Source organism: Cricetulus griseus, chromosome 3 (assembly GCF_003668045.3).
Source record: "Cricetulus griseus strain 17A/GY chromosome 3, alternate assembly CriGri-PICRH-1.0, whole genome shotgun sequence".
Classification (NCBI taxonomy): Eukaryota; Metazoa; Chordata; class Mammalia; order Rodentia; family Cricetidae; genus Cricetulus; species Cricetulus griseus.
The window spans coordinates 16,725,645-16,740,581 of NC_048596.1; the positions used below are offsets into that span (position 1 = coordinate 16,725,645).

Consider the following 14,937-nt stretch of genomic DNA (forward strand, 5'->3'; position numbering starts at 1 on the left):
GACGACATCATTACCGCCCTGCACTATCACTTTCACTTTATGGTGACATCTCCTTACTGTGTTGTGAGATTATGAGATTATCATGGCTTGGTATTTTACTATTATTTAGTTGAAGAATTCTAGGCAATGTTCATACTGAAATACAAATTTAGAGGGTAGGAGATTGAGACAGAAGCATATAGCTCCCAGTTACCTGAGCTACTGTAATTTTATTTATGGGACATCACACCCGGGTGCTCATGCTCGTTGTTAGAGCCCTCTTCTTACCTTTGCAGATGGCTTGCCTTCCAGCACCCAGTCTCACAGAATGCAACCTTGGAGGCAGTCATTTTTACTGTTTCATTTCCTCATCTTCATATCTAATTGGTAACCAAGTCCAGATCTGCTTGCTAGTCTGGTGAGTCTGCATCAAGACCTTCTTGGACCCAGATATTTGGGGTTAGTGCCTATCCATCCAGGCACCTCAATCTGCTCTGCCCCTGGAGGAAGACTTCTCCATCACACATCAACCTGAATCTCTCTCTCTCTCTCTCTCTCTCTCTCTCTCTGTCTCTCTCTTTCTGTCTCTCTCTCTCTTTCTCCGTCTGTCTCTGTCTGTCTGTCTGTCTGTCTGTCTGTCTGTCTGTCTCTCTCTTTCTCTGTCTGTCTGTCTGTCTGTCTCTCTGCATTGATCACTTGTGTATCACTGTGACCACAATACTTCACAGGAGTAACTTAGGAGACAAGAGCTTTACTGTACCTCACGGCTTCAGAGGGGTTTAGTTCATCACGGGTAGAAGTTCTGGCAGATCACTATGGTTCATGGTAGCAGAAATGTCCTGAGCACTGTTCACATCACAGTAGATCAGGAAGAAAAAGCCAGCCCAGACAAGGCACGAAAGAGCCACCCTCTAGTCACCTACTTCCACACCCTCCCAAAGTTTCCACAGCCTCCTGAAATACCACCTTCAATTCGGGAACAAGCTCTAAAACGAAAGCCTAGGGGGTCATTCCAGATTTTAATCCCAGCACCTGAGGCGCTGCCTCCTAATGGTCTCCTGCCTCGACTTTCCCTTCCACCACTCTGTCTAGTAGCAGAATTAACTTTTCAAATAACCGCATTTGATCACCCTAAGAAATAGGCAGGGAAGGAGCCAAACTCAACGTGGCATTCATCACCCTTTTAAATTACACCTCCTTTTCATCACCCAGTTAGTATTCAGGTCTTGTCAGCTCCGCTTCTAATGACTATGCCATGGGTTTGGGAATATTTCAACTCTGTCTCCTGCCAGCACACAATTTCCCCCAGCGCAGGCTCTGAGTCAAGCCCGCTTCACCCAGCCAGTCTTTGCTCTTCTAGGAAGTCTACCCCCAACCCTGGCATTTTCTTTGAAACTGTAACCTCTAGCTTTCAGGACCTTCTCCCCATCTGAGCCTACGCAACACAGCCGTCTGGATCAGTATCATGGGATCACAAGTTGCTTCAAAAGTCTTTGAATTTTCTTATCTCTCTAGCCTGCTAACCTGTCCTGGTTTACCAGTAGACTCCTGATTCTGAGAGACCAGACTCTTAAGTCAGGCTAGGGACAGACATTTATTCATCCAACAAGTATTTTCTAATATCTACTAAGTGCTAGGTTCTGAGAATAAAGACACAGATTCACTTCTTATGGAGTTTAACAGTTTGATGGGAAGACGAAACAAGGGGCTAGAGAGATGGCTCCATGGGAAAGCCATCTGTCCTAGTACCCATATTAGGCATTTTGTGGGTACAAAGTAACAGAAGTTACAATCACCTGTAACTTCAGATCCAGGGGATCTGATGTTTTCTTCTGGCCTCTGTGGGCACCTGCACATGCAAGGCATATACTCATATAGACATACACATGTAAATATAAAAAGAACAAATGTACCATTACTGAGGTGATCTGTGAGCAAATGATCTGTGGAAGTTTGAGGAAATATAAAAGTACATCAAGGGGTCAGAAAAGGGTTTTTGCCTACAGAGTTTGAAAAAATAGTTAGCTGAATGGTAGGAGGCCAAGGGTGGAAGGAGTAGGTCATTCTGAGAAAACAGGATGAGAAGTGCCATCGAGGTAGGTCAGTGGGCCTGGAGACAGAGCACACAGGAAAGCAAGCTAGAGGTGTATCTGGCTGGGGAAAGAGACTAGAGCACATGGCTTGGAAGTTATTTAAGAGTTCAAATAAGATCTCTTGTAGGCTCATTGTAGTTTACCGGTGTGTGTGTGTGTGTGTGTGTGTGTGTGTGTGTGTGTGTGTGTGTGTCTATGTGTCTGTGTGTGAGAGAGGGACATAACAGGATGTTACTTTGTAACAGTTGATGATAACAGTATTTTTAAACAAAAGCGTAAGTCTGGCTGGAGTGGAGACAGAGGCCATGTTGGCTCAACCTTGAGTGGTAGAAGAGAGCTAGAAGCAAGTGAACTAGATTCCCAGGGCTTTGAACTCTTAAGACTTAGATTCTGATTGGATAAGAGATGAGTTAGAGGAAGGAGTCAGTCAAGATAACTGGCTGAATGCTGACTTGTGCCGTTGAATGGATGGTGGCACTATTCCCTAAGATTAGGATCAATGAAGGAGCCAGTTGTGGTTTGGGTTACAAATGTCACCTAAGATAACGATATAGGAGGAAAAGGAGTTATAGTGTCTAACTCAGTTAAGTGATTGAGAAGGTCTTTCTGGTTGGGCCAGCTGGTGGCAAGGCCATAACTAAACATGGTTGGGCCTTGAACTGCATGGGAGGGGCCTGGAAGTGGGAGAATCGGGAGGCCTAGGTGCTTAGAAGTGGACCCAGGGTGGCCCAAGGCCTGGGTGACTCCAGCCTTCATTGGTGACAGACGGCTGGGCTAGGCCATGCTGCCCTCTCCTCCTCTGATAATTAATCCCGCGCGGGGGCCGCGGGCGATGACAGGGCTGTCTAGCGTGCACTTAAGCATTAAATGACCAATTTCTGTCAGACTAACTTCCCCAGCCTCCCCATCCCCTCCCCTGTCGCCCACCCCCTGCCTGGACCCCCTCCCTCCGCCCCTTGCACTCTGAGTTTTTCAGCAACTGATGGCTCCTGGTTCATTTCTGTGGAATTAATTGGTCCCTGAATGAATTCTGTTGACAGGGCAATTTATCATGTGTTTGGGCTGACAGTGCGGGTGTGTGTATGGGGGGGGGGTAGGGGTGGGGAGATAGACTGGGAAGGGACCTGAGATGGGGGAGGAGGTCCCAGGTTGGGGTGAATATTGGCTATACCTAAGGGCCCAAGAGGCACAAGTCTAAGGGCTTGGGGTACCATAGAGCACCCCAATCATGGCTCCATCCTTTGCTACACATCTTGGTCCCACAAGCTTGAAAGAAAACACAGAATTGGAAAGGAACCCTCAAACTTTGTCTGGCCTCTCGTCAACTCCTCCATCACTCAAAATTCAGGTGTTTTCAGTGGGAGAACTCAGGACCACCTTACAACAACCCTGATGTTTGGAATGGGGCCCTGGATTCTGGAACAGAGAGAGAAGAAGAGAGGGGGAAGGAGGGAAGGAGGGAGAAAGAGAGAGAGTTAAACATTCTCATGCTCTCAAGGAGTGAAGGGCTGATTAGGTAAGTGGGCTAGTCCCCAGGGAGTTGGGCACTCAGCCGGCCCGGCTAACAGGGTCCTGAGGGACTAGCTAATTAGGGCATTGGGATGGTTTGGGCAGGCAGGCCATGGAGAGAGGGTGGAAATGTAGTTGGCCTCAAATATCTGCTTCCTTTGTCTCCTTCCCTATAGGCCCTACCTTGCACCCTCAAAGGTCTCCTCTGGCCACGTTCATTTGCCTTATGCTTATGTTCTTGATCTAGAGACCTCTAGGCAGACAGTGGGAAGAGAGATTGGAAGAAACAGATGGAGAATGGAAATGAGAAATTCAGTCTCCTTCTGTAGCTGAAAGCACACCCCTTTGCCTTCCCCAACTGCCTGTAGCCACCAGAACTTTCCAGAATGTCTCCTGGCCACAAACATTGTTAGAACATCTACAATATACTAAGACTAGCCTGGAAAAGTGGAAAAAAGCCCTAAGAGCCATCAGCTTCTATGAGGAAACAGAGGCATATAGAGGGTGTGGGTGTGGGCGACTTGTTGACAGTCATATGATGACCTTGTAGTAAGACTTCTGGGTCTCTTCTGCCCTCGACTTGGCTGAACCTCTGCCCTTACACATGTTTTTTTTTTTTTTTTTTCCTCTGCCTCTAGGTCAACATGTATAAATGGGAATTTCCGTGTGAAATTCCTCTTCTACATGTGGGAGCAGAGGCCGTGTCCAGGCCCTTGGCGATGGATAGTCACAGTGACCAGAGAGTGAGAATAGGTCCAAGGTGATGCTGGGGTCCAGTTAATTAGAGAGGTCCCACAAAGGATGGGGATGAGGGGGCATCGGAAGCAAATGATATCTGGGAGCCTAGATGCTGTGCCATGAAAGACGGTGCCACAGTGAGCCATAGGTTTGCCAGCAGAGACGTGGTTCTGCCGTAGCAGATTTCTGGCCTCCAGGCTAGATCAGTCCTGTCCTCCTCTCAGCGGCAGCACTGTATCTCCTGATATATCTTGTCACAGATCTCTCTCCTCCTCTCGCCTCTTCCTGTGACCCCTTTCCTCTGCCAGCAAAATTGTCTAGGCCACACCCACTGCCCGGTTGTGTGCCTCGCCTGGCTCTGTCAGGCTTCTCTCCACGCTCCCCTCACAGACCGCAGCATGTTTGTCCACGCAGCCCTTAGCCTGAAAAGAGGCCCTCTCCTGAACTCACGACCACACCACCTAACCACTGCTGTTCTCCCTTCCAACTTCTCTGAAGAATCCCCCACACTCTGTTCCCTGCTTCCTCAGGCTCCTTACCCTGCGCCTTCTAAAAGCACAGCTCAGGGGTCACCAGGTGTCTCCTTGCAACAAACCCAATGACCTTTCAATCACTGGAGAATCAAAAGAACCACATTTGGTTTCTTCATGAGACAATTGTGCTTCTATGTGCCAAGGATCTGGTTGTTTATTTATTTGTTTTTAATAAAGTCAAAACTAGACTTAAAAAAAAGTACACTCAAATCTCACTCTTGCCTTGTCCTCACCCACACTGCTCTTCTTTTTAGAGACAGCAGCTTGCTATATAGATTGTTTTTAGGCTTTCATATAAATGCAAACATGAAAATCTCTTGCCTTCTCTCTCCTCATACAATGTATCCTCTATTTTTTTTTTATTAAAAATTGTAGCCTTGTCAGAGGCTGGAGAGATGTTTAAGAGCTCAATGGTTAAGAGCACTTGCTTCTCTTGCAGAGGACCCTGGTTTGGTTCCCAGCACACACATCAGACAGCTCACAACTGTCTGTAACTCCAGCTCCAGGAGATTCAAGGTCTCTGCTGGCATATAGCAAACACATTTGCATGCAGACACTCACACATAAAAATAAAAATAAGTAAGTGAAAGTATATATATCCTTGTCATATCTCCACATCTGCTTCCTTCCAGAGCCCATCTCATTGTTCAGCTAGTTCCCATCTCGTCTGGCTTCGGTGCACTGAATTACCAGTGTCACACACCCTTCCTCCACCCATGGTCTCTCCTTAGGGCCCAGTCCATGCTATTGGCAGATTGTTCTTCCAAATAGCAGGCACATAAAGCTATTTGCCTATAGAAAATGGTGTCTAAAACCCTCAACAGGGTTTCACATTCTCAGAACTTCATAGTCAGAGCTTCAGGATTGTTAGTGACACCCAAAACATACTTGTTTAAGTCCCCAAATGGAAGCTGTATTGGCTTCTGACCCTGGAAGCTACAAAACAGGCCTTATATCAGATCTGTCTGGATCCAGAGGCTTAATTAAAACTGCCGGTGCTCTGTGCTCAACTGTGCTAGTCTCTGCTTGATTGAGTAGGCCTCACTTACAGGCAGTAACACATTACAGGGGTTTCTTAGGGCGCCTGGGCCCTCATCATTGCAGCCCACAGTCCAGGTGGAGACCCTTGCTCCTTCAGAAGCCAGTAACAGTCCTGCTGAGATGCTGAGAAAAACAAAGCAAAACTACCCTCCCTCCCTCTTCCTTCCTTTCTTTCTTTCTTTCTTTCTTTCTTTCTTTCTTTCTTTCTTTTGAGACAAATATCCTTCTACATAGCCCTGGCTGTCCTGGAGCTCACTATATAGACCAGGCTGGCCTCAAACTGAGAGATCTGCCTGCCTCTGCCTCCTGTCTGCTAGAATTAAGGGAGAAAACTACTGTTTCCAACTTGAGGTCTATGCCCTGTAGCCAGAGACACAGGGTCTTCATTATTGAATGGGCTTATAGGCCCCATGTGTGGTCAGGAGCTGATGTGGCACTCTGTCCGTGCCATTAGGACTGCACAGCATGGCGCATGGTTAGACTTCCGTGGAAGGAGGGGTGCTCCCCCAGTGGTGCCCACAGGAACTGTGATTGCTGCTTTGAGTTGTGTGGAACAGTTATTTGAGAAGCGTGGTGCTTATAAGTCTTGAGCCACTGGGCTGTGGAAGGAGCAGGAGAAGCAGCTATCACCTGGAACCTTTTAGCAGCTCAGCTTTCTTCTGTCACCTCTGTTCCTTGTCCCTGCCCCTGCCACAAGCCTCCTGCTTACTCGGTGTTGTTCATCGTCACCTCATTCATGTTTCTCTGTCATGTTCGTTGAACAGCTATTGTGTGCCAAACACTGTCTGTGACATCCCAATGTACAGCTGCCATACAGCAAACACAAAGCTGCTGTAAATGCCTGATCTCTATTGACAGATGATAGGAGATAAACAGAGATAATATAACCTGCTGGGTGTGGTGGTGCACACCTTTAATCTCAGCACTCAGGAGGTAGAGGCAGGTGAACCTCTGTGAGTTTCAGACCAACCTAGTCTACATAGAGATTTAAGGCCACTCGGGACTAACAAACAAACAAACAAACAAACAAACAAACAAACATCTAGCCTTCCAGGTACTGCTAAAGCCATATGAAGAAGCAGGGAAGTGAATGCAGAGTGGTGTGGTGTTGTATGGTTTGTTTATTTATTTCAGTCCTGCAGATTAAACCCTCTGTCTCATGCGTATTAGGCAAGTGCTCTGAGCTATATGCCCAGTCTCTGTGCCCTACATATCTAAGGCGGTTGGAAGGCCTCTCTGATAGATAACACTGGGGGAGAGAACCCAAGGAAGTGAGAGAGCCAGTCTTGGAGCTATCTAGGGGAAGGATTTCCCAGGCAATCAAGTATAAGTTTCTCTAGGACATAGGAGGTACATGTTTGCTGTGACTGAAGGACAACCCAGAGGTCAGCAGAGAGAATAGTGAACTGAGGGCAGTAACAGGAGGTGAGGTAAGGGGTTGTGAGGGTGGGGCACGGGTGAACAGCCAGAGAGTGGACAGCCTGGGAGCTCAATCTGATCCAGGTAGAGAACCAGCTGAGGGCTTTGAACCCACGGGACCTGATCTTTCACAGGTTATGGTGGCTTGAACAGTATGGTACAGAGCAGGGAGTAGGAAATGGACATTTTCTGGGCCCATTTTTAATGGAGATTGATTTTACTGATGGATCAGATGGACGTGGTAAGATTTGAGCCTAGCCTTGAGCATCTGGTAGAATGGAGCTAACTTTACTGACCCAATGAAAATTAAGGAATCCCCTCAGGGTCTTCATGGGGCTTTGCCTCTCCTGGGGAGCAGCCTTATTTTCTCCACACTGCCTACCTCTGTTCTGTGAGAAAGGAAGAAACATGGGCTCACTGTAGATTCAGTCCAATGTGCTGTGTACATATTGTGATGTGACTGATGTGAAGAGCTTTCCTTAAGTGGCAGGTGCCATTTGGACATTCTCACCAGTGTCCTGGCTACTAACTAAACTATTTTAAGCTTCATCTGACGTTTTCTCTCCTTGTTCCTCCCCCGGTACCTGATACTCTAGCCACTCGAGTGTACCTCATGTCTTTGCCCCCAACTGTTTGCCCAATCCGGGGCACTTTTTCCCCTCTATTAAACCATTACATTTGGTTACATCACTTGGGACTCTATGCCAATGAGGGGGGGCAGGACTAGCAGACAGAATTGAGTGAAAGCAAACTGAAAGTGGGAGACCAGAGCCTCTTGGTGTCTGGGTGGGTGGAAGGGCTGCAGCTAGACTAGGGAGCTGGCAGAGACTCCAGAGCATGACTGGGGGCTTTCAGGCTGATTCCAAGATGAAACCGGAGCACCAGGAAGGACACAGTGTGAGATTTCCACCAGGAAACAGCCACAGTAAATAGTGTGGCCTCTGCTGTCTATTTCAGTGGGAGGAAGACCAGAAGTAAAAAAGGAAGTTAAGAGATTCTGAGGCTATCCACCCAAATGTCCCTGACTTGCCTTTTGATGATGGGTAGGTAAGGCCACTGGAGGCAAAAGCAGTCATCCAAGGTCTAGCTAGGGCAGCATCATGACCAACCCACTGACCTTTGGTCTAATCCAGAGTCCTGTCTGCTTTCAGGAATCCCCTTGGTGAGCATTAAACAGTAACCAGGAGTTCTACGCTGGGTGTTTGGAAGCTCTGAGAAGGCACATCTGCTAAGGTGCTTGAAATAATACATTTAAGATCGAGAAAAAATACTAGAACTTCTGTTTCTATGTTTTCCTATTTCATTCATAATGCACTAATACCTTCATGGGAAGTGTAAATCAGTAGATATTCTTAGATTGGAGTTACAGATTCGTTAGTATGGCCAAAGAGATTCAAGACTGTTCTTTCTGGAGACTGGAGGCCAAGAAGGCAAGCACCCGCAGAGTGAGATAGGATTGCTAGTTCCTGGGAAGGAGAGTAGATAGTGTCACAGATGAGAAGGGAGAGGAAGATGTGGATGGTTTGCTGGTATATTGGGGGGGGGGGGCTGTCCTGTGTATCCCCCTTGTGGTGTGATATGAATAAGTCTGAGTAAACTGTTCTAGGTAAAGGTCTCTGGCATGTTGGTAGGGAGGAGCTGTCTGGAAGGCACTGCCCAGACTAAAGCCTGCTTCCAGATCCTGTTTGCAGCTCTCAGTCAATCCTGGAAGATTAGATAGAGCCCGGGAAGGAAGCTTAGCTGCAGACACTTCCTAGAGTTCAGAAGGAAAATCTCTTGGGGTGGAGGGCAGATGAACGATGGTACCACATCAGTGTTGACAAGCAGGAAAGAGCTGGAGCTGACAGGATGCTAAGAGATGGGTAGGGAATGTTTCTAAGTTTCTCTGATGCAGCAGGACAGTTGTGGACAATCAAGACATCCCTTCTCTAAGCAGGAACAGACACAAGGACAGACAGATCTTTCCCTCTCGCTTGAGCTCAAATGTGTTTAAAAAGACCATCACTGCTGGGCGTCGGTGGGGCACACCTTTAATCCCAGCACTCGGAGGCAGAGGCAGGTGGATCTCTGTGAGTTTGAGGCCAGCCTGGTCTCCAGAGCGAGTGCCAGGATAAGCTCCAAAGCTACACAAGGAAAAAAGACCATTACTACTCTTTCTTCTTTGTTGCTGGACCCCCTCTAGGACACAGAGGCTCACACAGAAGAACAAAAATCCCTTTATATGCAGGAAGCGACTGACCCACCTACCCGCTCACAGTCTTCCTTTGCCCAGGGCACCTAAGCTTTTCCTCTCTGGGCACAACCAGACTCTAAGTCTGAGCCAATAGTTTCAGCTACTGCTTGATGGGTCCCAGGACTCTGCAACACTCAAGTGGTTCTTGAGGTCTTAGGCTCTAGAAATAAGTGCTGAAAGGAGAAACTTGGGGCCAGGGTTTGCAGCCTCTGTGGTCTCTTAGGGGACACAAAATTGCAGCTGGCCAATGAGCAGCTGAACCCATTAGGGGAGCATAGAGAAGAAGGACCCTACGCTACCCCCACCATTGAAGAAAGAGCCCTAGAAGTTGCTCATTCAGGGAACTTGCACCCCAAGGTGTGGTTGCAGGACACTAGCAGTAAGACAAGGCTGATTTGGTAGAGAAGGGTCATGTCAAAGTTATTCTGAAGTTCCAGAAAGCCAAAACTACTTGGTCCACAACCTGGGGGGGGGGAGGGGGGAAGTGCTGAGGGAGGGACTTCTCCTGGCCATTGTCAGAGTTCAGCTGCAATCTAGGGAGTCTTGGCCAAGAATTTAGAGGAAGTCGCATTGGGAGGGGAGTTGGAGCCTTGATAGAATTATTGAGGGTCCGTCCGTGCAAGGACAGGCCTATCCCAGAGGCAGGGAGAGACAAACCTGGAGCCATGGGGAGTGACATACAAAATTTTATTATTATTATTATTATTATTTATTATTATTTATCATGTGCACAAAAAAGAAAGGAAGGAAGAAAGGAAAGAAGAAAGGGGGATAAAAAAAAAAAAACAACAAAACGAACCGACACATTGAAAGTGGCGGAGGAGACCAAAACTGTGGAAGACCTTTTCGAAGGCTAGGCCTGATCCTGGATCCTGCGCTCCTTGAGCGCAGCCAGCCCCACACAAGACTGGGATCAGGCCTGGCCTCGGAGCTGGGACCTAGGCGCCCTCGCCATCCGGCTCCAGTCATTGGACCCAGACCAGGCGCCCGCAGTCCCCTTAAACTGTCCTCTTTTCTCGTTTTCCTTTTCAAATAAAAAGGCTCGAAGGGAAGAGAGATCTGGGCTAGGACTCCAAGCCTTTTGGGATTTGTTCAAGGATTTTTATTTATTTATTTACTTATTTATTTATTTTTCACTTTTATTGACTTTGTTTCTGTTATTTCGAGTCGTCACGATCCACGGTTGAGGAGACATGCAGGGAGCATCGCCGCTACCAAGAGAGCAACTACAGGGCGGGGCGGGGCAGGGCGGCCTGGCAGGGCACGTTGGCAAGGCCACAACGGGCTAGCCCGGAGGCTGGCTCTGCCACTTTTGATGCAGCCTTGGTGGCCTGGGGCAGGAGGGCCGGGACCGAGACAGAGACAAGAGAGGCAGAGAAAGAGACACAGACGGGGAGAACAGCAGAGAAAGGGGAGATGAAGACGGAGAGATGCAGGGAGGTGAGAGCGGAAAACACGGAATTACAGAGAAACAGCCAACAAAACAGAGGCGAGAGGTGTCCACCGGACCATGTTCGTCATTTTGCATAGAGATTTCTTTCATAATTTTTTTTGTAACGTAAAAAATGCCCCCCTCCCCCAGGACGTGCTGTGCTTTAGTGGGCAAGTAGCTGCGTCCCCCTGCCCCCAGCGAGCGGCGACTCTCACAGCACGGACAGCAGGGTGTATCTACAGGCAGGGCGGGCGACAGGGACTCTACGGTACCCGGCGGGGCGGGGCGGGGTGGAGAGGGAGGGGATATGTACAGAGAGAGGCTCGCCTCCACACCACACACACCGTCTTTCTACAAAGCAGCCTTTTGGGTTTTTTGTTTTGTTCATTTTTGTGAAGACCATCATATTATTAAATAAGTGTAGACTTTTTGTTTTTGCGGCTATGTTCAGCTCCTGCCCAAGGGAAGGCTGAGGGTGGGGGGGAGTGCGACGAGCAGCTCCGGTTTCCATCTGGGGCAGCTCGGTCGTCAGTTCCCTCCTGGCTCCTACCGCCCCCAGGCTGGGAGTCTGAGGCGGGGGACAGCAAGTTACTGTTGGGAAAGACCAGTGCTCGCAGCCGCAGTCGGAGAAACCTGTTCCCGCGGTGGCCCCGATGGGACTGCGTGCTTGGGACCAGACAGGAGGCGTCGTGGGGTGAGGACACGCGGGAGGGGACAGTGAGAGGCCAGCAGAGGGAAGAGGCGCCGAGGTGGGGACAAGGCGGGGTCGAGAGTACAGTCTCTGCAGGAGGAGGTCCCGGGCCCTGGACGACTAGGCAGTTCGGGTGGACGAGCTCAGTTGGCGTCTGCTCGCCTTGGGTACCAGCCTTGGAAAGCTCTGACGTCCCAAACGCTGTCCCTCGAGTCCGGTCCCCGCGTCCCGGCGCCACTGTCAGGGGCGGGACGCGGACAGAAGGCGGGGTCCGCGAGGCAGGCACAGGGGGTGGGGCAGGAGTCCCCCGGGTTCCGCCCGCGGCTCCTGCATCAGCACCAAGTCCTTTCCTTAGTCTCCCCTGCTCAGCGTCTCCAGCGAAGCCTCCCGGCGCCCGGGCGTCGGAAGCGGGCTGCCCCGGGCTGGGCCACGCTGATTGTGTGTCACAGAAACGTGTCGGGCGCGCTGGCCAGAGGCGGGCGGGAGGGCGGACGGGCGGGCGGGCTTCCGGGCGGCTCGGCGGTCCAGGCAGGCGGGGAGGGGGCGGCGGGCGGGGCTGGCGGGGAGCCGGGGCCTGAGGGTCCCACCCGCGGCTCCACCGGTCCTGTCGGGCCATCGACAGGGCGACGAGGAGGGGTGTGGGTTATCTCGAGGTGGGGATGGGATTGGGACGGTGGCCGAGTGGCAGCGTGTCGCTTCGGTCCTCCCTCCCTCTGGGGTGGGCGGTCAGACTGGGACGATGTGGAGGCCGAAGCTGTCTGCCTGAAGCTTGATGTGGTCCCCGCGGTAACTAGTGGCGGTCATAGGCAGCGGCAGCAGCGGCAGGGGCGGAGCCCCGGGGGGCGGCACTATAATAATAAGGGGAACCTGGAAGTTAACACAGGAGAAGAATGGGCTGGGTGAGAGGACAAACAGGAGAACAAAAAAGGAAAGAAAAGCAAAGAAAAGCCCTCCCCGGGTCCGGCAGGATCAGGACTGGAGTGCTGTGGCTAGGCCCTGAGGCCAGATGCCCAGGAGGAGTGCTGCATTCACAGGGCGGGAGAGGGACAGGACAGGTGACACCTGGCGGCGAACAAGCCAAGGGATCCGACTGCCACTGCGGCCAGGAGCCTACTAGTGGCGGAGAGACAGGGGAGGCAAGACACAGGATGCGCAGGCGCCCTCGAGGGATCCCCAGGCCCCTGCGCTGCTGTAACGAGTCTGTCTCCCTGGCTCATCCCGGCACCCAGAGTTGGGGTGGTCCAGAGTGGGAACCGTGTGCCGAAGCTGCCCGAGTGCCAGAGCTGGTGGGCGGGCAGGCGAGCCGCTAGGCCGCTGGCCAGCCAGGTGGCGTACTCACTTAGTAAGGCGGGGTTGCTGAATCTCCAAGCCTCGTTGTAGGCGGTGTACTGGGGATGGCTGTATGGGTTGCCTGAGAACTCGCTCCCTGTGGGAGGGCGGGGAACTGGAATTAGATGTGCTCAACGTGCCCAGTTGGCCTCTTCTGCCCTCCCCAATAGTCCCCGTCTCAGGTGTTACAAGCAGAGCCAGGACCCCTGAGGGGCAGGTCAGAGGTGAAGCAATCCATGTTCTCTGCACGGGGACCGCCACCAAAAGCAAGAAGTATCCATATCTCTGCACACCTAGGCATGGAGGGATCTGTGGGCAGGTTTGTGCCTGGCCTCCCCTGCGAAGCACTGCTGGCTACCCGGAAAGGGTTTGGCCTGGTCTGGCAGTGTCCACTTAAGTAACTTGGGGGCTGGAGAGCTTTTATAGTGGGACAGTTGCTTTAGGAACTCCACAGGATGAAAGTGGGGAGGATGGTGAAGGAAGACCCTTGAGACACTTTGTCCCAGAAAGTTCCAAGAATGGCATCTCAGCTCTGTGCCAAAACTAGGCAGGTGGCGATGGTGGGGCGCTCCTGGGAAATAACCCCTCCCACTTTTCCCTCGAGAGGCCCAGGACGAGGGCCACACAACTGGGGAAGGAGACTTGCAGGAATCAAGTGGACTGCTGGCGGCCCAGAAGCAGTAAGCAGTGTAGGGCACTGTGGCTTGGGAGCCTTTGAGAGCTGCCTCCCTCCCTCCAGGAGGAGAAAGGCCAGGCCTATGGGTTTCCCCTTCGCCCTTTCTCCTGTGTGATGACCCCAGACTGTTTACAGTGATCCCTAACCGCGGGTTAAGTAGAGGAGAAGGGGCCCCTCTCCAAGAAGGAGCTGGGTGGGGGTGGGGGATGCAGCCACTGGAAAGCCTGTTTATTGACGAGGAGGGAAAGCATGCGTGCAGCAGGATAATGAGCTTCTGAGCTCAACTGTGACCAAGAGGAACTGAGCTATCTCCTTCCCCATCGCTAATGAAACAAGTGTAATTTCCTCATCAGCACTAGATTCTGTTTAACGACTCCCCCCTTGCCACCATGAGCTCTCAGCGGTTCCCCTCATCCCCACCTCCCTGCAGACTCCCCACCCCCATCTCCCCACTCTCCTTACCCCCCACCTCCCTAAGACCTCCTCCAGCCTCCACCTGCTCACTGATCTACCTCAAAGCCTTTCCTTGCCCTCTACCAACGCTTCTACTCGCCTTCTCCAAAGCCTGAGTAGGAATCTTCGCTCAGATCTCCAGCTCCTTTCAGCCCCTATTCTCACTGCCTGGCCGTGGAGAGTTTTCTCAACCCCACCTCTGCTTACTCGGGGCACTTCCTTGATTGACCAATCACCCTTTCTCTCCTCTCCTTCTCTCCCTATCAGTGAGGGCTGAACTTCAGGAACAGGGCACACAAAGACTCCAGAGGCAGTGGGTTGCAGGCTGGGAAAGTCTTTGTCATTTTAAGATAGGAGATTTTGGTGTTTCTGCAGATAAGAACTTCTGCTCCCTTTGACTTTAAGCCACGCCCATCTGGGGTAGAGGATGGAGATAGCAGGTTTTAAATAAAGCCTCTGCCTCCTTAATGCCAAACCCAAGTCCAATGCCTCTCAGCAAAAAGGAGTGCCAGAGTCCCAGAGCACTGTGTCCTCTGAAGAAGTGTAGAGGTGTTCTAGCTTGTTTCTTCCTGAAGCCGAGATCTCTGTGTTCACTCCTGTCCTCCACTCCACTTTGAGACTAGCTTCTTCTCTCTCTGGTTGGGGTTGGTTCTCTACAGTGCTCTCCCCCTCTGGTTGGTGTGGACCAGTGTGGCTTTGTCTGAATGACTGCCATGCCCCTGAAAATGGTCTTAGGTTCCAAGTTTCCATGGAAACCAGGGCAGGCTCTTCCAAGCAGTGTCAGCTAGCTGGGGTGGTCTGGAGCGCTGGG

General features: G+C 51.0%; 1 protein-coding gene across 9 annotated transcripts in view; it reads right to left on the bottom strand.

Annotated features, from left to right (window-relative positions):
* Positions 1-12,365: 12,365 nt before the first annotated feature.
* The window catches only part of Pax2 (paired box 2), a 78,935-nt gene continuing 76,363 nt past the window's right edge, over positions 12,366-14,937 (bottom strand). For 4 of the 9 annotated variants that reach the window (XM_027407220.2, XM_027407222.2, XM_027407215.2 and 1 more), the window contains 2 exons: positions 13,008-13,094; positions 12,398-12,535 (listed from right to left, as the gene is read on the bottom strand). In XM_027407220.2, coding sequence (XP_027263021.1) covers positions 12,459-12,535; positions 13,008-13,094 — 164 coding nt within the window. In that variant the 3' untranslated portion in view covers positions 12,398-12,458. Of the gene's footprint in view, positions 12,536-13,007; positions 13,095-14,937 lie in introns of all 9 variants that reach the window. The other 5 variants (XM_027407221.2, XM_035441811.1, XM_027407217.2 and 2 more) reach the window with 3 other exon arrangements.